At 40.7% G+C, this 22,535-nt stretch overlaps 1 protein-coding gene across 8 annotated transcripts in view; it reads right to left on the reverse strand.

Moving 5' to 3' along the window:
* Nucleotides 1-22,535, reverse strand: part of LOC122559010 (ERC protein 2) — an 825,386-nt gene that overhangs the window by 616,092 nt on the left and 186,759 nt on the right. For 7 of the 8 annotated variants that reach the window (XM_043708091.1, XM_043708092.1, XM_043708097.1 and 4 more), the window contains one exon: nt 10,416-10,490. In XM_043708091.1, coding sequence (XP_043564026.1) covers nt 10,416-10,490 — 75 coding nt within the window. Of the gene's footprint in view, nt 1-6,500; nt 6,519-10,415; nt 10,491-22,535 lie in introns of all 8 variants that reach the window. The other variant, XM_043708089.1, reaches the window with a different exon arrangement.

Raw genomic sequence — 22,535 nt, forward strand, 5'->3', positions numbered from 1 at the left:
CCTCTTTCCACCTATCACATTTCCGACGCTCCTCCCCCAAGTCCCTCCTCCCTACCTTTTATCTTAGCCTGCTGGACAAACTTTCCTCATTCCTGAAGAAGGGCTTATGCCCGAAACGTCGATTCTCCTGTTCCCTGGATGCTGCCTGACCTGCTGCGCTTTTCCAGCAACACATTTTCAGCTTTAATCACACTATGCTTGGCCAAATAGTCATAAATCCTATCCCTCAGAATTCTTTCCAAAACTTTGCTGACCACAGACATAAGATCGACTTTTGTTGACCACAGACATAAGACTGACATGTATGTGTGACAAAGCATGATCAAAGGATGTAGGTACAGCCACTGTGACCCTATGGCAGAATTACAGATTGATACTTGAGGTGTAATCACTTACAGCATGTACCAGAAGGGGACTGGTGCTTTGGAACTGTACTGCAGAAGATTAACTATCTCCGAGTGAGAACAGTAAGATTTCCTACTTAAAAACACTAGTTAAGTGTATCCCCTCCCCTTTTCAAAAGAAGTCAATAAGTCTCCGATAATTGCTTGAAGAAGTTCTTATAATAGGTACATACAAATAGTAAATTTGCCTGAGGCCATTTATCGTGTCATGTTTCATCCAGGCAAAACGCTCAGTCTGAAATTGGGAATTACTGACAGCAACAGATCACATCACTCTAAAAGAAATGTTTGTATTTTCTGAAGCTAATTAAGTCCAGCAACCACTAAAAGAATATGCCACATGCTTCACTGACTAAACATCTGGGACCAGCAACTTATTTTGTGAAATTTATTTGCAGGATGGAAGCATCACAGGTTCAGCGAGCACCTATTAGCCATCCCTACTTTCCTCCCTTAAGAAGGGTGGTGAGCTGCCTTCTTGACCTGCTGGCCTCCATATTAATATGTAACAAAGCTAAAAGAGTGTTCATTTCTGATATATTAAAAAAAAGATAAAAATCAATGATGATAGAATATGAAGTTGAAAAGCCATTCTGGTAGGAAACAATAGTCTCCAATTAGTCCATGGAAACTAGCAACTTTATAATTTGTGTATGGTTCATGAGGTCAGTTTTGGGAATTTTAAAATATTCGAGTTATTTCCAATTCTTGTGAAGTTGAGACACTTATCGAAAGTCATAAGCATCAAGTAGAGTATTAAATGTGCATAAAGCCTACTGCTTTCAAAATAACTATCATTTAACCATTACAGAATGTGTATTAAATACATTACACATATATCAAAATCTACCACCTGCAAAGGCAAACTTTCTCTGTTCCTTCCAAACAGCTGGGCTTGCCTCTTCTTCACACTTCCACTACAGTATTTGGCAAAGCCAGCATGTATTAGATTGGTTTTAGATTAGATTCCCTACAGTGTGGAAACAGGCCCTTCGGCCCAACAAGTCCACACCAAACCTCCGAAGAGCAACCCACCCAGACCCATTCCACTACATTCACCCCTGACTAATGCACCTAACACCATGGGCAATTTAACATGGCCAATTCACCTAACCTGAACATCTTTGGACTGTGGAAGGAAACCGGGGCACTCAGAGGGAACCCACGCAGACACGTGCAAACTCCACACAGATAGCTGCCCAAGGCGGGAACTGAACCCAGATCTCTGGTGCTGTGAGTCAGCAGTGCTAACCACTGAGCCACCATGCCATCAAGCAAATCAGAATTGGTGAGAGATCCTAGTCGGATGCGTTCCTGGATGTCACATGGTATTCTGGCCACATGATATCTGAACATGTGGTATCCTGTCAGAAAGCTTCTGCAAATGTTCCAACATTTACCAGCTCCTGTAATTAAATAGTTTTTTGAAAGTGTTTTTATGCAACAAGTCACAATCACCAATCGAGAAAGAACAATTTGCAGAGGGGAAACCAGAGCTGGGAGGAACTTGATTTTACCAATAAACAACAATTCCATTCAGTGGTAGCAACAGGAAACCTCAGTCAGAGCTGACCTTTGCGTGAAATTATCTAAAGCAAACCAGCAGGCTGCGCAAAGAGCAAAAGGCAGAGTGTTTGGGATACTCCTCACAAGATGCATTGCCATAAACAATGGTTCTACATCAGCATTTTTAAACCATGCACTGAGCTCAAAGGCAGAGAAGATGACTTTCATTAAATTACAAAAAATACAGGACAGGGTAAGGGTAAGGCCATTTGGCCTGCAGTACAGGCAGCTCTCATATAACCCTATTTAACTCAACTGCAAGGTTTTCTTTTAATATTCATATTTAAATTTCCTTCCAAATTAAGTTTTTTTAAAAAAAAATCAGCCACACATGGCAAAGGTAAGTTTAAATACCCTCAGTTCAAAATCCTTCCTTTATCCTTCATCATTTTCTTCCAATAAGCAGCACTGACCACTACACCTGTTTTTAATTTGCTGACTAATGAGTAAAGTCTGTTCCTGACACAGAATTAAGGCATCAACGTTTGACTTACATTTTTATCAGGCAAAAGTGAGGGCTGCACATGCTGGAAATCAGAGTCTAGATTAGAGTGGTGCTGGAAAAGCACAGCAAATCAAGCAGCATCAGAGGAGCAGGGGAAAAAAAAAAATTCGACATTTCGGGAAAAGCTCTTCATCAGGAATGAAGGCAGGGAGCCTCCAGGGTGGAGAGATAAATGGGAGGGGGGTGGAGCTGGGGAAAAGTAGCGAAGAGTACAATAGGTGGAAGGGTGTGGGAATGGAGGTGATAGATCAGAGAAGAGGGTGGAGCAGATAGGTGGGAAGGAAGATTAGCAGGTAGGACAGGTCATAAGAATGGGTTGGAACTGGGATAAGGTGGGGGGGAGAGGAAATGAGGAAACTGTGAAGTCCACATTGATGCCATGGGGTTGAAGTGTTTCGAGGCGGAAGATGATGTGTTCTTCCTCCAGGCGTCAGGTGGTGAGGGAGCGGCGGTGGACCTGCATGTCCTCAGCAGAGTGGTAGGGGGGAGTTGAAATGTTGGGCCACAGGGTGGTGGGGCTGATTGGTGCGGGTGTCCCGGTGATGTTCCCTAAAGCACTCTGCAAGAAGGCGTCCAGTCTCCCCCATGTAGAGGAGACCGTATTGAGAGCAACAGATACAATAAATGACATTGATGGATGTGCAAGTGAAACTTTGATGGATGTGGAAAGCTTCTTTGGGGCCTTGGATGGCAGCAATCTTCTCAGCGACCACTCCCACCATAAGCATTCACCAGCCATTCTGTAACCACATGCCCATCCTCTGACTTCATCAGTCAATCCCAAACCTGTTAAATGGTAACCTTTTTTTCATCTCCTTACACCTCCCATTGATAGATGCCCCATTTGCTAGTCTCTCTCTTTCTCTCTCTCTCTCTCTCTCTGTCCCCACAAAGAATCTCCAATAAGCCAGAGTAAGAATGGCAGTTTTAATTCCCTAAAGAGTCAACATCATGTGCTTTTACTGTAATCTGATAGTCTCATGGTCACTTTTTTTTAAAAAAAGTAAAGTTGATACACAAATTTCTGCAGTGTTAAGATGGGATTTGAGCTTTCATTCTCATTTATCATTTTCACTCTCTATATTACTCATTCAGCAACAATCATACTGCTAGAAAAGCAACATACTGTGGATGCTAGGAATCTGGAATAAAAACAGAAAATGCTAGAACAAATCTAGCTAACAATGTTAGTAGAGATGACAAGCAGACTTCTGTCAAAAAATGTTGAGTTCATTTTCTTTCCACAGATTTTGCCACTCTTGTTTACTGCTTCTAGCATTTTCTGTTTGAGCAACCACTATACTAGGTACAAGGTGGTCAGTTGGCTCAGTTGGATGGATGGCTGGTTTGTGACGCAGTATGATTCAAGGAACCGTGCCCTGGCCTGAGACATGCTGCCACTCAGGTTAAACAATGACCAGTCATCTCTCTCACTCTAATGACAGAACAGCCCTATGATCCTTGGGGCCTATGGCAGCTTTACCTTTACATCATCTTCACCAGTCCAAAATCCTTCAAAATCTCCATATTACCCAGCCATCTTCCCTTCGTCCTTAATGTTGGCAGCCATGTCTTTCAAGCTCCAGGTTCTACAGTTCCCTCTCTCCTGCTGTTTGAGTAAGTTGTTCATCTTTCTTTAATATCTTTGGTTCAATGAAGCATGCATAACAAAGGTAAATCAATATAAAATCGTAAAATGGAAGATCTCAAATCTGAAATAGAAACAGTAAATGCTAGAAAGTCTGAGCAGGTCAGGGACCATCTGTGGAGAGATAAACCAAGTTAACATGTCCAGCCAATGGCCTTTCAACAGAAGTGGAAAAATATAAAGAAATTTCACTTGTTAGTTCCATGTCCAAAGCTGACTTGCTTACACTTCCTTCCAAAGCACTTCCTGTAAGTTCTCTATCACATTTGCCAGTTTCAATACCAGTGCTTCCAAGATGTCTCTTTTTTTTCCTCAAACGGAAAATTCCCTCCCAGGAATACAAGATACTTGACGAGTTCCATTCTATTTCCCACAATTCTACCCCCTCCCCACACTCAAGCTCCAAGAAAAACAATAGGAATCCTCTTGCTTTCATCTTTCACCCACGCAATTTTGTACTTTAACAGCTCCATCACCACCAAATCCACCCTTTCTTCCGTTACCAGCATTGAAAAGGGTCTGCTCCTTCCACAAAACTCCAGTCAATGACTGAATCTTTCACTTCCCACTGAAGCTTCATATGCAATCATGCAAGGTGCAACACATGCTCTTAACCCCTCCCTTCCAAATGTCCAGGTACCCAAACACTCCTCCAGGTTAATCAGTGATTTACTTCAACCTCTTTTAAGTTTGTATCATGTAGTGACTGCTCACATGCAGCATCTCCTTCACACAGACGCATCCAAATGCAGACTGGGTGAGAACAACTTAGATCAGTCTCCATGATACTGGTTTCCAGTTTTATTAATTCTCCACTTTTACCTATCATCTTACACTTATGCTCTTGCACTATTGCAATGAAGTTCAAAACAAGGTCAAAGAACAGCACCTCATGCACTAAGTTCAATAATTTCAGATCATAAATTCTGCTCTCACTCTTTGAATGACAACTCCTCCAGACACATTTTTTGCATTATTTGTCCTGTTAACATTCCATTTTGTCTTGCGTGACCATCCCTTTTGTCATTTAATCTCTCCTATCTTTCCACTGATCAAAAACTCTTCTTTTGTCCTTTAGAGTAATTTCTGCCACCAATCTGGCACAGGAAATTGGTGATGTTATTGTTGATATGTGCCTATAGCCAGAAGCTGGCTCCAGCTCTGCCTACAGGCAGGCTAATGGAATACTCCCTCACTCACCACTTCTTAGCGTCCCCGGCACCTCCAGTCAGTGCCCTCAGCGTCTAGCGTTCCCCTTCTCCCGGTCTCGCCACTCTCTGCTTCATTCAGCCCCCCCCTCCCATTCAGCATCCCACTCCCCACTTGCCACATTGCTCCCTCACTCCAAGAGATAGTGAGCAGTGAAGAAACGTAGTTGTGAATGACGCGGACGGGGGAGGGGGGTGAATAAGGGGTCAGGCGCCGAGTGGAGAAGTGTTTGGAGTGAGTCGTTGAACAAGTCACAATCCCAAGATTTGAATTCATTTAGACACATGCAAAACACTCATTTTATTATTTGTATTCCTCAACAGAAGATCTCACTACTGTGTTTCTGATAATGAAGTTGAAGGCACTGCAACTCCCATGGTCAGAGAGTGCAAGTTGTGTCCAATCTGTACCTCCGCATCTCTGTACTTCTATGAAGGCTAGTTCATCACTGACATCTTCAAGTTCTGAGAAAAGATCATTGGCCTTAAACATAAAGAGCTATTCCTCCACAGATGCTGCATGGTTTGATGTTTATTTCCAACATTCTTTGGTTTCACCCTAATAAACTTTAGATCCGAGGTGGTTGGTTTCTCTTGCAAGGAATATTAACATTGGAACTATTTAAAAGTTACATTTATTGGACAGGATCAGATTGTTCAATGTAATTTGGCACAAATTTCATCAAGGATGCTTCAACTTTAATACCACGTGACATGAATATTAAGCCATCAGAGGAGACAACGCAAACCACACAGTTAACATGAGCCAAAGTGAATCGATTTTAATCAGTAATTTGATCAAATTTTAAAAGCTGAATTAAAGGAAGAACTGCTGCACACAAATGCAAAGCAAACTCAATTTACTTTCTCTGGTTTTACCTGTCTCTTCACACAGTCTGGAAAAAAAGAGCGGTGTATTGAAAAGCAAAGCTTATCTTTAGGTAAGGGATGCCACAATAAAAATAAGTACATAGACATTAACACTGAAGTATATTAATACATTTCATTTACACTGGACTTCTATAAAACATGCCGCAAACCTTTACATGTAACAGGAAAACACTCAAATGGAAAAAATTGATGGGTTAATAGGTTAATATCTTGAACAAACCTAATGCAAGTATTCTATTAGTTCAATATCAAAATATCCCTATTGTGGAAATACTTACATTTTTGCATAGGCATTTCTACTGAAAAAAAGAAATAGAAGACAGCACACACACAGCTTGTCTGAAAATTTAAATTAACATACCCTGCCATATCTTATCGGGTTCAAAATCATATGATGAGTGCAGTAATAAGTATACCATTAGAAATACAGCAATGTTCAACTTTCATCCAGTAATGGGAGGTGCTTTAAACATTTTAATTCTACAGTGTTATGTTGCTTAATACTTGCAGCTTTCAGTTCCAACATGTCAGAGGTGGAAATATTAATTCGTTAGTAAATAACTTCACCTCAGACCTGGTAACAAAAGCTACCTGTTTCAAGAAAACAAAGACTCTCGCTGGCAAAACCATTCTGTGAAAACCACCAGGGATCCACTGAGTTAAAAATCAATTTTATTGTGGGGCAAAAAAAAAGATATTTGATGAAAATTAGGCAATAATAAAGTAAACCATGTGGAACAAACATTTTTTTAAAATGGAGATTAGGAAGACTTTAAAAGAGTAAAGAAAAATGTTCAACATAAAAGGAAAGGATTTTTTTGCCCAAGTGCCGTAAGTAGAAGAATAGACAAATGGGTCAGAGAAGATCTGGATAGAAATTAGTGCAATGTCTGCTGAGGAAAGACAAGGAATGTGCGCATCAGTCAAAGCTAGAGCCTACAAAGTAACAACGCAGAGAAACAAACGAAAAGGAAAATGCTCTAAGAGGCAGGGTAAGAACACCAGCACTGATTTGAGCATGAATAAGATGCTTTCAACATAAATGCAAGGTAAATGAAAACAGAGGGAACTAGTGAAACATGAAAAAGTGCATTGTCATTCAAATTAACTGATACAGAATGGCACAGAATCAAGTAGTTCTGACAAGGATATAACTGAACTTGCCAATAAAACTGTACAGGAAGTTCAACTAAGTCCAGTCCAATAGTAAAGGAATGACATGGATGATTTTTTATAAGTTTTCAGGTGATTGAATCATATGCACAGAGGCTTTGATTCACTAACGTGCTCATTTAGCAGTAACCAGTGATGGTGTCATCATAGATTATGCAATTATAAATGTTATGGTCTCACTGACAATGATTTGTGGAACACTCCATTCATTGCATGCAGAATATGTGCCAGAGCTGGAGGGTACTTAGAAATTGTGGTTAGATGCACAGAAATGTGTTATTAGAAAGGCACTGAATTAATTAACGTTAAAGGATTCATTCCGGATACCAGTTCCAGATGATCTAAGAGTCTATTTGCTCAAGGAGGAGTGCAAGGCACTCAAGCAATTACATGATTATATTCTGGCATTTTGAGTGCCAGGAAATATTCTACAGGTGGGAATCAGATGATTCATCTGGCTCACTGAGTCAGTGAATCTGACTGTATTAAGACAGGGAACAGAATTGGCACGACAGGGAATTTAAGAAATTGGGGCAGTGTTGAGATAGTGTTAACTTTCAGTTCTAACTCAAAAATAGGCAACCAATAACGAAAGTCAGATTAGCTTCATAGACAGCTCCTTAGCCAGAATATTGACACCTATAGCCTGTCTGACCTGGGTGATGGAAAAACAAGCACCTGAAACATGAAGCAGGATTTTTAAATACAGCAATCTGTGTCTAATGACAGTAAGGCCTCAATTGCAATGTTAAGGCTTTTAGCATCCTAATCACCAGGCCTCAAAAGAAAATGCTCCAGGACACACAGAACAACCCAAAGAGTAGAGAGTAGATAAAAATGAAGCACATTTAGAGACCCCCTGTTCAATCCAACCTGTCTGGTGACCTGAAAATAAATTCAGCTGTTTTCCGACCCTCCCACAACCACAAAACGCAGTGGGTGCTTACAGCTCATCAACAACTTGCAAATGAGACTCAAGCCTTAAAATAGTTATGGATTCACGTGTGTAATGAGGCTGCTTCAGTTACTGAAGTCTAAGACTGCCACTATAATGTGATATATTTATATACACACTTAATATAGGAAATATAGATCTCTCAAATGTGACAGTGGATCCCAAAATCAATCACTAATTTTATAAAGAATTGCACTGCATCTTCAGCAACCAATTGCAGTCTTAATATAAAAATATGCTTGGGCATATATAATGATAAATTTGAGGCAAGCAGAGGCTGATTATTCCATTAATGCAACCAAATGTGGTGTGGATCAGTGCATAAAAAGTTGTTCAGATTCTAAGTATTATAGTAACCGTAAATGCACCTGTTGCTGAGCTGAGATATCCTAATTGGATAAAAGAAGCTTGGAATTAAGCAAGTGTAAATTTAACAGCTTTGTGGGTACACTGGAGGTGCTATGATCAGATTGCACAATAGGACTTGGCTGAGACTAGGAATCAAAACAGCAGTGGGTAGTTTGCCACAATGGTTCTTATTGGCATGGATGAAGGACCCATCCTTCAACCAACGGGGGAAAAGGTAGTTGTTGGCCAGCAGTTTAACACAGAAAACAAACTATTTCAGTTTAAGTAGAGTAGTGCAAACACATAATTCCTTTGGGATTCATACTGCAACGGAAGCAGGATATTGCCAGTTGAGAGAGACTGAGGGTGGTACAGGTAGCTTGCTGGTTTTTCCAAAGGATTTCAATAAATTGAATTAGAATGACACAGGTTTATGTTCTATGCATTTAATCCCAGGGCTTTGCCACAGAAATTTGGACAGATTGTGTATATAAAGGCACATTCTCATTTTTGAGGAACTTGATATTTCCTTTGGGCCCAGTATCAGTGGTCACTTCTGTAAGTGAATCTCAAGTGTTAATCTGCAAAATCTTAACACTTTCTGAAAGACTTCTCTTGAATCGGCTAGTTATCCAAGAGGAATGGTTTAATTTTGTATTATTTATTGCACTGCTTATTATTTAATGGATTTGTCATATTTTTACACTTCAGATTTTGATTTAATTTGCAGTTCTTCAAGTCACATTAGATGTGCAATCTCTAGTCTGAGTTTAATGTGTTGTTTCAAAGGATCATCGTGGTCAATTTATGATTAATCCAACCGATAAAGAGCTTCAAACACAGTAACTATAAGTCATACCTTTTTTTATTAAATATAAAGGAACAGCTTTTGAGAATGTTTCATTTATAGAAATTAGTCCTTTATAAAACCTAACTCTGTATCATCCAGTAGTTCAGACAGTAGGGCTTTAACTGTGGTTTGAAGACATGAAGTCTTGAGGAAATTGGTAACAAAGTTAAAAAAAAACTTATCCGGCTGTCATTTATTTCCTTCAAAAGTTTATGCATCACTACTTGTTATGAATATTTGAAAAGATTTAGTAAAATCAGAAGATTTTTTTCTCCAAATAAACTTTAATTGAATATTTAACTGATGCTATCTTCCCAATAAAAGGCAGTGGCAGTGAATTTACATCTTTTCAAATTTCAATCACAGAACTATATCTTTTATTGTAAAAAAGTACATAGCAAATATCTCCATTCTTGACTTTTAAATTTGTGTTTATTTCATTTTTGATGATGCTTTTAAATTAATAACTTAAGGACGTTGCCTGATGTTAGTGCTTTGTCAGCATTTTTATATAATTAATAATTTAAGTTGAGAATTTCAGTTTTTCCACACTCTGGCAAAAACCTGCTGTCCCTGAGGACTGGTACCAACACAGTGGAAGTAAAATTCCACATCTAAAATCAGAAAAGTAAACATCACCTGAACTGCAATAGTGAACTGTTCAGCAAATGTTATTACTGCTTCCCGATAAACTTTTGACATAACTTGTTTTAAAGTCAAATGTATCAGTTCAAACATTGGTTTTAATTAAATATGTAACATACCTAGGATTTTAGCCAGGTTAAAATTAATAAGCTCACTACAAAGATATGCATTTTCTTTCAGGATCATGCTACAGTGTCCTGTAGTTATCTGAAACGGCCTTACCTTCATTTCAATAACCGTTTGAAGAGCCTTCGTCTTTGCGGACTCTGGCTGACTTGGCGTTCTCCTGTGCAGCTCCTGTGGAGGTACACGAAGAAAGGAAACTTGACGACTCATTGTGTTACATCTTAAGTCATGGAATAATATACTGTACAGACAGAAATCCAACTTCATAAAATGGGGCAACGAAACGGCCTTCAGCAACAGATTCAGTCCTCAACCACCCAAGCACACTGCAGTTTCTAGCTTATATTACAGTCACTTCTAGTAGCACATGCGCTATGTCAGCTTCTATCAATAATTAATGTCAATTGTGACAGTGACAGCAAGCAAATGCTCAGTCCATTTAATTAACAGCACAACTTCTTCGTAGTCATCGAGCCACACTTCACTGCATTTTCGATAGCTAATTGATGTTTGTTAAACATGCCAATATTTAAAACTCAGCCACAAGTCAAGAACGGAAACCACCTTTTACTTTTGGAAATTAGACACTCAGGAGAAAAAGGAATTAAAAAGTATTAATTTAATACTGGTTAAGCACACTTTTAAATATTAATTGTATTAAGGAGTGCTGACCACTTCAAAATCACACAAATGGTAACTATCAAAAAAAAACTATTTGGTTTTGCATTATTTAAATACTGCACATCACTACCAAATACTTGCAGCACCATTCTCTTCTTCAGACAGCAACAGTACTATTGTTACCATTTTGTAAGGGCCTCCTAGTAAAAATGTAAATTACTGCAAAAGTACAAAAAAATTTTAGTCAGTATTATCAAAGTAACCATTTTGTTTTGCCAATAATTGCTACACAATCTAAGAGCTTAGAAATATGAAAGATGTAATTATCAAATTGATGTGTCTGCAGACCAGAATTCAACTTTGGCTCATGTTTCAACTCATTTGACACCGCACTAATTGCTTTCAAACCATCACTCAACATATTACCAATATTTATTCTTTAACTGGAAAACAGCATAAAAAGATGTATTAAAATAAAACAAAGGAGCCATACAGAATGATGGAAATCAAACAAAAACAAAAATTACTGGAGAAACTCTACAGGTCTGGCAGGGTCTGTGGAGAGAAAAACCAAGAAGTAGTTTTGAGTCCAATGACCCTTAAGAACTGACAGCATCAAGGAAAATGATTTGGTATCCATGCTGATGAGAAGGACTGGGGGTTGGCTCACTCCTTTACTCTCACCTCTTTGTAAATCAACAAAAATACCATTTTTTTCCTCAACTTTGATTGGTTTATGTGACAATAAATAAATCAAAGTACAATGAAAAGCTTGATTTACGAGCAGTACAGACAGATCATAGTAAGCAAGGATGTACAAATCAGAAAGATTTAGACAGAAGCATACAGGTTACATTGCACAGGGCATGCACTAGGCGAGAGCAATGTGAGCAAGATCAATATTATTTGAGGCTGAAGAGTCCATTCATCAGTCTAATAAAAGCCGGGAAGAAGCTGTTCCTGAACCTGCGTGTGTTCAGGCTTCTGTATTATCTGCCTGACGGAAGAGGTTGTAGGACAGCATTACTGGGGTAGAAGGGGCCTTTGATGATGCTGGAAGCCTTTCTTCAGCAGCAACGTAATTGGAAAAGAATCCACAGATGGGAGGTTAGCTTCCGTGATCATCTGAGCTATACACACAGCTTCCGTAATTTCTTACACTCCTGGGCAGAGGAGCTGCCATACCAGGCCGTTATACACCAGATAGTACGCTTTCAACAGTTCAGCTGTAGAAGTTGGTGAGGGTCCTTATGGACATGCCAAGTTTCCTGAGGCGCCTGAGGAAGAGGTGGTGTTGGTGTTCCTTCTTGACCGTCACATCTGCATGGGAGGTCCAGGTGTAGTGGAAAGCGAAGAGGGTTACCTCAAATTACAACAGGATCTGGACCAAATGGGCCAATGGGCTGAGAAGTGGCAGATGGAGCTTAATTCGGATAAATGCGAGGTGCTGCATTTTGGGAAAGCAAATCTTAGCAGGACTATACACTTAATGGTAAGGTCCAAGGGAGTGTTGCTGAACAAAGAGACCTTGGAGTGCAGGTTCATAGTTCCTTGAAAGTGGAGTCGCAGGTAGATAGGATAGTGAAGGAGGTGTTTGGTATGCTTTCCTTTATTGGTCAGAGTATTGAGTACAGGAGTTAGGAGGTCATATTGCGGCTATACAGGACATTGGTTAGGCCACTGTCGGAATATTGTGTGCAATTCTGGTCTCCTTCCTATCGGAAAGATGTTGTGAAACTTGAAAGGGTTCAGAAAAGATTTACAAAGATGTTGCCAGGGTTGGAGGATTTGAGCTATAGCAGAGTCTGAACAGGCTGGGGCTGTTTTCCCTGGAATGTTGGAGGCTGAGGGGTGAGTTTGTAGAGGTTTATAAAATTATGAGGGGCATGGATAGGATAGATAGACAAAGTCTTTTCTCTGGGTTCGGGGAGTCCAGAACTAGAGGGCATAGGTTTAGGGTGAGAGGGGAAAGATATAAAAGAGACCTACAGGGCAACATTTTCACACAGAGGGTGGTACGTGTATGGAATGAGCTGCCAAAGGATGTGGTGGAGGCTGGTACAACTTAAGAGGCATTTGGATGGGTATATGAATAGGAAGGGTTTGGAGGGATATGGGCCGGGTGTTGGCAGGTGGGACTAGATTGGGTTGGGATATCTGGTCGGCATGGACAGGTTGGACCGAAGGGTCTGTTTCCATGCTGTACATCTCTATGACCCTATGACTCTATGACAGATTGTCGGTTATCATCATTCTAAGTAACTTGACACACTCCACCTTCTCAACCTCAGTTCTGCTGTGTAGATGGGGGCATGTTTTCATCCTTTCGTTCTGAAGTCAATGATCGGTTCGTTAGTTTCGCTGATGTTGAGAGAGAGTTGGTGACATTGCAGCAGGTCACCAAGCCCTCTAACTCCCTTCTGTATTTTGACTTGTCGTTGTTAGATATTCAACCAACTTTTTTTTGGTGGGGGCAGGGGGAGGGGATGTATTGACAGTGAACTTGTAATGGTGCTTGTTTAGAATTTGGCAACGCAGTCGTGGGTGTACGGGGACTACAGTATGGTGTTGAGGATGCATCCTTGGGGGGTTCCGGAATTGAGAATTATTGTGGAGGAGATGCAGTTACCTACCTTCACTGATTGCAATCTATGGATCAGAAAGCTGAGGATCCAGTTGCAGAGGGCGGAGCTGAGACCCAGGTATCAGAGACTAGTCTAGAGGGGATAATGGTGTTGAAGGTGGAACTGTAGTCAGTAAGCACTAACTCTAAGCCATGCAGGAGAAAGGTCACTGGAACGTAACACTCCACAAGTACTGCCAGGTTTGCAGAGTTTCTCCAGCAATTTCTCTTCTTGTTTCAGAATAGACATGTTAATTAGTAAGCTAGTTGAGCACATCAAGCAGAAAGGCACAGAATGCATTACAGCATTAGATGGACTATAGAATGGAAGCTAGTATGGAGGATAAAACACTAGCCAACAGCCTGTTTGTGTGCTGTAAATTTTATGTGATTCTATGTAACTATAAACCTTATGCATTCAATAAAACTTACAGAAACAGAAATACTTTTATTCCAACGAACACAAGAATAAATGAAGTGACAACCTTTTGAAGATCAAGAACAGCCATTACAATAAAATGGTATCTGCAATAAACATTCAAAGGAAATCAATTGGAACGTATATATAATTTTTGTAACCAGTTTGTAATAGTTGATAAATGGGGAAAATAAGCATGCTGTAATTTTAAAGGGGTCAAAGCATTCTATAATAATGTTGTGCAACAAACTCCATTCAAAACAACAATGTACCTAATGAGAAGTTCCAGAGACTGATGCCTTGTATCACCTTTTATGTGTTAGCTCATCTGTTTTAAATTTAAGGAAATACATCTGTGAAAGTGCTCGAGAAACATTCTCACTACAGCGGCTTTCACAGCACATTTTCCCAGCAACTCTTGGCATGGATGTGCAACAAGAATTGTTCCTGGATGTTCCACGGAGCGAGGTCACCACAGAACTCCACAGTATGTTAATTACCCCTGTAAGTGGAGGATCACAAGGCAGCTACAAACATTCCAGACTGGGCTTCCTTAATGGGTTTTCTGAGTGGACTTAAAGCTGCAATGGAAAGGGCATCATTTAAGAACCAGTTTTATCAATTCAAAGCCAACATTCAAATAACATGAGCTGAACACAATGAGTCACTGCTAATGTTGTGCTGGTTTAAGAGCACTCTCTTCATTCTGATTTTTTAAATATAATTGTCTAGCTTAATTTTCAGATCAAAGTTCCACAAATACAAGTTAAGCCATTGCTATTGGTGGGCGGCACGGTGGCACAGTGGTTAGCACTGCTGCCTCACAGCGCCAGAGACCCGGGTTCAATTCCCGCCTCAGGCGACTCTCTGTGTGGAGTTTGCACATTCTCCCGTATCTGCGTGAGTTTCCTCCGGGTGCTCCGGTTTCCTCCCACAATCCAAAAATGTGCAGTTTAGGTGAATTGACCATGCTAAATTGTCTGTAGTGTTAGGTGAAGAGGTAAATGTAGGAGTATGGGTCTGGGTGGTATACGCTTCGGCGGGTCGGTGTGGACTTGTTGGGCCGAAGGGCCTGTTTCCACACTGTAAGTAATCTAATCTAATCTAATCTATTTTAATAACTCACTGCAATCGTGGATTCAAAACAAAAGGTTCTGCACTTCAAGTATTAGGATTAATTATATGAAAATAATGCAAGTTTATGGAACCACTTCTTTTTGTATAAAAGTAAAGAAATTCTCAAGTTATCTTCTGGTTATCAATGATTTTGCCCACCAAGTTGGAAACTTCTACTGAGATCCATCAGCAATCTAAACCTGTGGTGGATTAACTGTTCAGTCATTGTCATCAGAAGAAAGTTCTGAATTACTTTAAACAAATACATACAATAAAAGTCAGTTGTTCTCTTTACTCTTCCCCAATACACACACAATGAATAACTAAGAGGGGGCAGAAAACAAGTTGTACCCAGGGCTCCAGCATTGCTATACCTAAACCACCAACTGGAAGATAAACAGTAATTCACATTCAACTCCTTTTCCGAAGGTAACTTGCCAGGTCTTCATTCTACAATAGAACATTACTGAAAAATCAAAGCACTAAGCGCTGGAGAAATTCAGCAGGTCTGACAGCATCTTTGCAGAGAAAAAACATTAATGTTGAATCAGTCACACTTTTCTCTCTCCACAGATGGCAGACATAGTCACAGGCGAGGTGCCAGAAGACTGGAGATTGACTAACATGGTGCCACTATTTAAGAAAGGTGGTAAGGAAAAGCCAGGGAACTATAGACCGGTGAACAAACTGAAAATGATATCACCACAAACCCCAGGAGAAAGATATAAATAGAAAGCAGGAGACAATAGCTTCGTTTCACTTGGAGGTCGCCACTGATGATGTTACCTAGCCAGGTAATGAAACGTCTGGATATCAAACCTACAGCTCAGCGAGCAAACCTACACCCGAGACTGGTGAGTATGACATCAGTGGTGAGCAAGTTGCTGGAGGGAATCCTGAGGGACAGGATTTATATGTATTTGGAAAGGCAAGGACTGATTAGGAATAGTCAGCATGGCTTTGTGCATGGGAGGTCATGTCTCACAAATTTGATTGAAATTTTTGAAGAAGTAACAAAGAAGATTCATGAGGGCAGAGCGGTAGATGTGATCTATATGGACTTTAGTAAGGCATTCGACAAAGTTCCCTATGGGAGACTGGTTAGCAAGGTTAGATCTCACGGAATACAGCTCGAAGGTATAGGACAGTGGGTGGTGGTGGAGGGTTGCTTTTCAGACTGGAGGCCTGTGACCAGTGGTGCACCTTGGGTCCACTGCCTTTTGTCATTATATACATGATTTGGATGTGAACATCGGAGATATAGTTAGTAAGTTTGCAGATGACATCAAAATTGGTGACGTGGTGGACAGCAAAGAAGGTTATCTTTGATTACAATGGGATCTTGATCAGATGGGCCAATGGGCTGAGCAGTGGCAGATGGAGTTTCATTTAGATAAATGTGAGGTGCTCCATTTTGAAAAAGGAAATCAGAGTATGACTTATACACTTAATGGTAAAGTCCTGGTAGTGTCACTGAACAAAGAGACCTTGGAGTGGAGGTTCATAGTTCTGTGAAAGTAGAGTCACAGGTAAACAGGATAGTGAAGAAAGGATTTAGGATGCGTTCCTTTATTGGTCAGAGTGTTGACTATAGGAGTCGGATGTCTTGTTGTGGCTGTACAGGACATTGGTTCGGCCACTTTTGGAATATTGTGTGCAATTCTGGTCTCCCTCCTATAGGAAGGGTGTTGTGAAACATGAAAGGGTTCAGAAAAGATTTACAAGGATGTTGCCAGGGTTGGAGGATTTGAGCTGCAGGGAGAGGCTGAATAGGCTAGGTTTTTTTCCCCTGGTGCGTCAGAGGCTGAGGAGTGACCTTATAGAGGTTTATAAAATCATGAGGGACATGGATAAGATAAATAAACAAAGCTTTTTCCCTGGGGTGGGAGAGTCCACAACTAGAGCGCATAGGTTTAGGGTGTGAGGGGAAAGATATAAAAGGGTCCTAAGGGGCAACATTTTCACAGAGGGTGGTGCATGTATGGAATGAGCTGCCAGAGGAAGTGGTGGAGGCTGATACAATTACAACAATTTAAAAAGCATCTGGAAGGATAGATGAATAGGAAGGGTTTAAGAGGGATATGGGCCAAGTGCTCAAATGGGAATGAATTAGGTTAGAATATCTGGGCTGCATGGACAGGTTGGACTGAAGGGTCTGTTTCCATGCTGCACATTTCTAATGACTATGACCTGCTGAGGTTCTCCAGTACTTTGTCTTTATTTCAGATTTTCAGCATCTGCAATGTTTTGCTTTTATCACAGATAAGCATTCAGGTATTCTCAGGAGACACAGGAGCTTTTTTGTAACATTATAGCATTCATGATTCTGGTCAATTAGTTAATAATTACAATCAGGTTTGGGGGACAGAAACCAGAAAGAAACCCATAAGCAATCTTAGATGGCCCTGGCAATCTGGACAAGCACATCTGGAGGAGGCACCAGCGGTTTGATCAGCTTGAGCACTGGGTAGAATCACAACAGTGCATCAGTGAGGCTGAGTGTTACTGAGTAGCATGTTTTTCAATGTAGTTACCCCACAGCTTCAGGAAATGCAATCAGAGTGATCATCATAGGAAGGGTGGCAGGCAAGTAGACAGTGAGGAAAGCTCCCGAGTACACCTCCCTCAAGAACAGGTTGTGTGGACTAGAAAGTGTCCAAAGTGACAGTGTCTCTGGTGAGTGCAGCCAGAGCCCTGCTGCACAAGTGAGGAGCAGAAAGAAATGGAAAGCAATAGTGGTAGCAGATTCAGCAGTGAGGGGTACACTGGCAGGTGGTTCTGCTGCTGCAGATAGGACTCCAGGGTGGTGTGCTGTCGTCCTGGGGCCTGGATGTCACTGAATGGCTGCAGCATTCTGAACAGGAAGGGCAAACAGTCAGACATTATGTTTCACACTGAGGCAATGATATAGGTAGAAGGGGGAAATATGGTCTTGGAACAAACGTTTACACAGCTGGATAGCACGTTGAAAAGCATCTCAAAAAGTGCAATCCCTGGTTTACTCTGGGTACCGCACACAAGTGAGCACAGGAACAGGCGGATAGAACAGATGAATGTGTGGTTGAAGAGTTGGAGCAGGAGGGAAGGTTTCAATTTCCTGGATCACTGGGTTTGTTTTCTGGCAAAGGTGTGCCTGCACAATGGGCCAGATGGGACCAACATCCTTATGGGGCGGTCTGTTCACGTGGTTGGTGGGCGTTGAAGCCAATTTGGCCAGGGGGAGGAATACAGAGTGGAGATATTATAGGGGTGACATATACAGCATATAGAAGAGGAACCAAGTCAGTCTGGAAGTGCTATATTTAGTCAAGTTAAGACACGAGGGAGCGGGGCAATGCTGGATGACATTTATTCTAATGGAAAGAGTCTTGCGAGTAAGGCAGTTGAGTTGTGGCTTTGGGTTAACACATGGGGATATGATATCATTGCTATCACAAAGATATGGTTGTGGGAGGAACAGGACTGGCAGTTCAATATTCTGGGGCAGAGAATCTTTGGGCTAGGTGGGAGGGGTGAAAAAGGACGTGGTGTCACAATATTGATCAAGGAGTCAACTACTGCATTAAGGAGGAATGTATCTTAAAAGGTTTCTCACACGATGCCACATGAGTAGAACTTAAAAACACAAAAAAGAGTCAATACCTTTGCTGGTCAGTCAGGGAAAAATGAAAGACAGATACTTTGGCAGATCTCAGAAGTACGAAAATAATAGGGTTATAACAGTAGGAGATTTCAACTTGCCCTATATTAACAAAAAGTGTGAAAAGGTTTAGAGAGAGTGGAATTCTTAAACTGTATCTAGGAGACAGTTTTAAACCAGCAGTTCGGTCTTATTTAGGAAAAAAGGTCACTTCCTAAAGCAAGCCAAGTGGTAGTCGTGGCAGTAGGAGTACATTTAAGTCACTATGGAGAAGGAGAAAGTTAGACTGGAAATAAAGGTTCTAGATTGGGAGAAGGCTGATTTTAATAAATTAAGACCTGACCAAAGGGATCTGGCGTGGGAGCAAATACTTGTGGGAAAATCCACAGAGCAGCAGCAGATATACAGAAGAGTAATGGAAAGTGTGTAAGGCAACACTACAGTGAAGGGTGGGACCAGCAAGTCTAGAGAACCCTGGATGTCAAAGGATGCACAGGATTGGAGTAAAAAAAAAAGTTTATGGTAAATACGGATAGCTCAGAACAGCTGATACCGCACAGCATAGAAACTGGCATAGGAACTTAAAATAAGAAGAGGAGAGCCAAGAGGGGATGTAAAAAGGCACTGACTGGTAACATTAAGAAAAATCAAACAGCATTTTCTATGTATATTAGGGACAACAGAATAATTGTGGCAGAGCAGGGACCACGAGAGTTCAAAGTTGCAATCTTGTCTGCAGCCAGAAGACATAACTGATTTTAAAGTAATCTGCATCTCATTGTAAGATGGACGCTATAAGTAGTGAGATCAGAGATGGGAACTGTGATATACTTGAACAGAGCACGATTAATGGTTTTAGCAAGCGTGAAAGTGGATAAATTCACAGGCCCAGATGACAAATCTTCGGAAACAGTTTGAGGGGATTTGAAGAAAATCATTTTTCACCAAACAGGTTCTGGTTATATGAAAATCACTGCCTGAAACGGTGCCATCTGTTTAAGAGCTATTTAGATGAACACTTGAAGGATATGGATATGGGCAAAGTTTTAGAAAATGGGATTACAATATATGGATGTTTGATGATTATTGCACACCTGATTGGTCAAAGGGTTTTTTTCTGTGCTGTAAAAACTATATAAGACCATAAAACATAGGAGCAGAAATTAGGCCATCCAGCCCAACCAGTCTGCACTGCCATTCAGACACGGCTGATAGGTTTCGCTTCTTCCTCATAACTCTCAATTCCCTTGATATCTAGATCAGCCTTAAATATACACAATGATCTGGCCAACCCAGCCTTCCGTGGCAATGAATTCCATAGATTCATCACTCTCTGGCTGAAGACATTTCTCCTTATGTCTGTTCTAAAAGGTCTTCCCGTTACTCTAAGACTATACCCTCGGGTCCTAGTCTCTCCTACCAATGGAAGCATCCTCCCAAGGTCTACTATGTCCAGGCCAGTTAGTATTCAGTATGTTTCAATTAGATCCCCACCCCACCCATCCTTCTAAACTCCATCAATTATAGACCCAGAGGCTTCAAACATTTCTTATACGTTAAGCTTTTCATTCCTGGAACCATTCTCGTGAACCTCCTCTGAACACCCTCCAGAGCCAGTACATCTGTCCTGAGATGTTGGGCCCCAAAACTGTACACAATACTCCAAATGTGCTCTAATTAGAGCTTCGTAGAGCTACAGAAGTACATCCCTGCTTTTATATTCAAGTCCTCTCAAATTAAATGCCATCATTGCATTTGCATTTCTAACTATTGACTTAACCCGAGAGAATACTGGACTAGAACTCCCAAGCCTCTTTGCACTTCAGATTTCTGAATTTTCTACCCACTTAGAAAGTAGTCCATGCCTCTATTCTTCCTAGCAAAGTACATGACCTCACACTTTCCCACATTTTACTCCATCTGCCACTTCATTGCCCACTCTCCTAACCTGTCCAAATCTTCTGCAGCCTCCCTGCCTCCTCAATGCTACCTGGCCCTCTATACATCTTTGTATCGTCTGCAAACTTAGCCAGAACATCCTCAGTTTCTTCATCTAGTTAATTAAGCATAAAGTGAAAAGTTGTGGTCCCAACACTGAGCCTTGAGGAACATCACTTGTTGCACAATTATTCAGTTGTTCTCGGTGATGGCTACCATATCAGCTCTGCTTCCTCACACTCGAATGTTTGGGATATGACTCGTGTCTTCCACCATGAAGACTGACGTGAAGTATTTATTCAGTTCCTCAGCTATTCCCTTGTTCCTCACTACTATCTTTCCAGTGTCATTTTCCAGCAGCCCAATATCCACTTTGTCTCTCTTTTGCCCTTTATATATCTAAAGAAACTCTTACAGTCTTCCTTTACATTACCAGCTAGCTCACTCATTTTTTTTTTTCTTGTTGCCCTCTGTTGGTCTTTGTAAGCTTCCCAATCCTGATTTTCCACTGCCCTTCACCATATATAACTCAAAGAGGCTGGTAAGAGTACTGCATCATGCAGAAAAATATTTTCACTTTAGACTTCCATAATTTCTGTCAACTTTTAATTTAATAGTGGTTTCCTTGATCATGTAAGATGATAGTGTACATTTCAAATATACCAGTATTGCTGACTATCAACACATCAAGAAGCCAACCTAAACATTTCAAATAAGATTCATCTGCATGGCTGACTTTTGTTTTTATCACATGGAGCATTAAAGAAAGTCCTACTGATGTAGGAATTACATCTCTTCATCAAGAAACTGCAGTGTCACATCCCTGCTGTCTTTCAGCAGAGAGATGGAATGACAACAGTCCCAATTCTCTCCCAAAAACAAAACTAAATTCTACAAAGAGAATTATTTTTGTCGTACCAGATCCAGGGCTCTACTTGTTCAATTTCTCATCCCAAACTACCCTCAAGGAGGTGATAATGCACTGCCTTCATGAACTGCTGCAATCCAATGCACTTTCCATTCAATAATCTATGTTACTAGTGTCAGTTAGGAAAAGCAGCAACGAGCAGTTAGGTCGTTATAAACAGCAATGAGATAACTACCAGGAGCTGTTTTCTTTTAAGTGTTATTAGTTGATAAGCATTGGCTAGGACACTAGGGAGGACTTTCTTGTCCTTCGCAAATAATACCATAGAAACTTTTATATGCACTTTAGGGGCAAGACAGAGCCAAGGTCCAGCACCTGAAGTGAAATAGGAATTGTCCAACACTAGCATTCACTCGGTACTGCATTGGAGTTTCACCATACGTTTTCTGCTCAAATCCCTTGACAGGGATTTCAACCCAAAATCTTAAGAAGTCAAAGCTGGGTGAGCTACTAACTTCTGAATGCGGATGAAAGGCACAATGTTTTATTCCCTTCTACAAAAGCTCGTTTTTGAAGTATAGCATATTGTTGATCTGATTTCGTACACAAAAACCTAGCAATTAAGAAAATCCAAGGTTCGAGAAGAACTAGAAACACAAATTCAAAAAGAAAACAGTACAAACTCACTGTCTTAATATCATCATCCCCATGATTCACATTTGCGTGCTGTGCTGTGGCAAAATATTAAAATCAGACCATGTACTGACTGTTAATTGTTCAAGTGCTGACTGACTCACGGGTTCCCCACATTCAAAAATTACTAAAGCTTACTGAAAATTATTGTAGCAATTGATACAAGTCATAGAGATGTACAGCATGGAAACAGATCCTTTGGTTCAACCCATCCATGCCGACCAGATATCCCAACCCAATCTAGTCCCACCTGCCAACACCCGGCCCATATCCCTCCAAACCCTTCGTAGTCATATACC

The sequence above is a fragment of the Chiloscyllium plagiosum genome, chromosome 18 (genome assembly GCF_004010195.1).
Source record: "Chiloscyllium plagiosum isolate BGI_BamShark_2017 chromosome 18, ASM401019v2, whole genome shotgun sequence".
NCBI classification, from domain to species: domain Eukaryota; kingdom Metazoa; phylum Chordata; class Chondrichthyes; order Orectolobiformes; family Hemiscylliidae; genus Chiloscyllium; species Chiloscyllium plagiosum.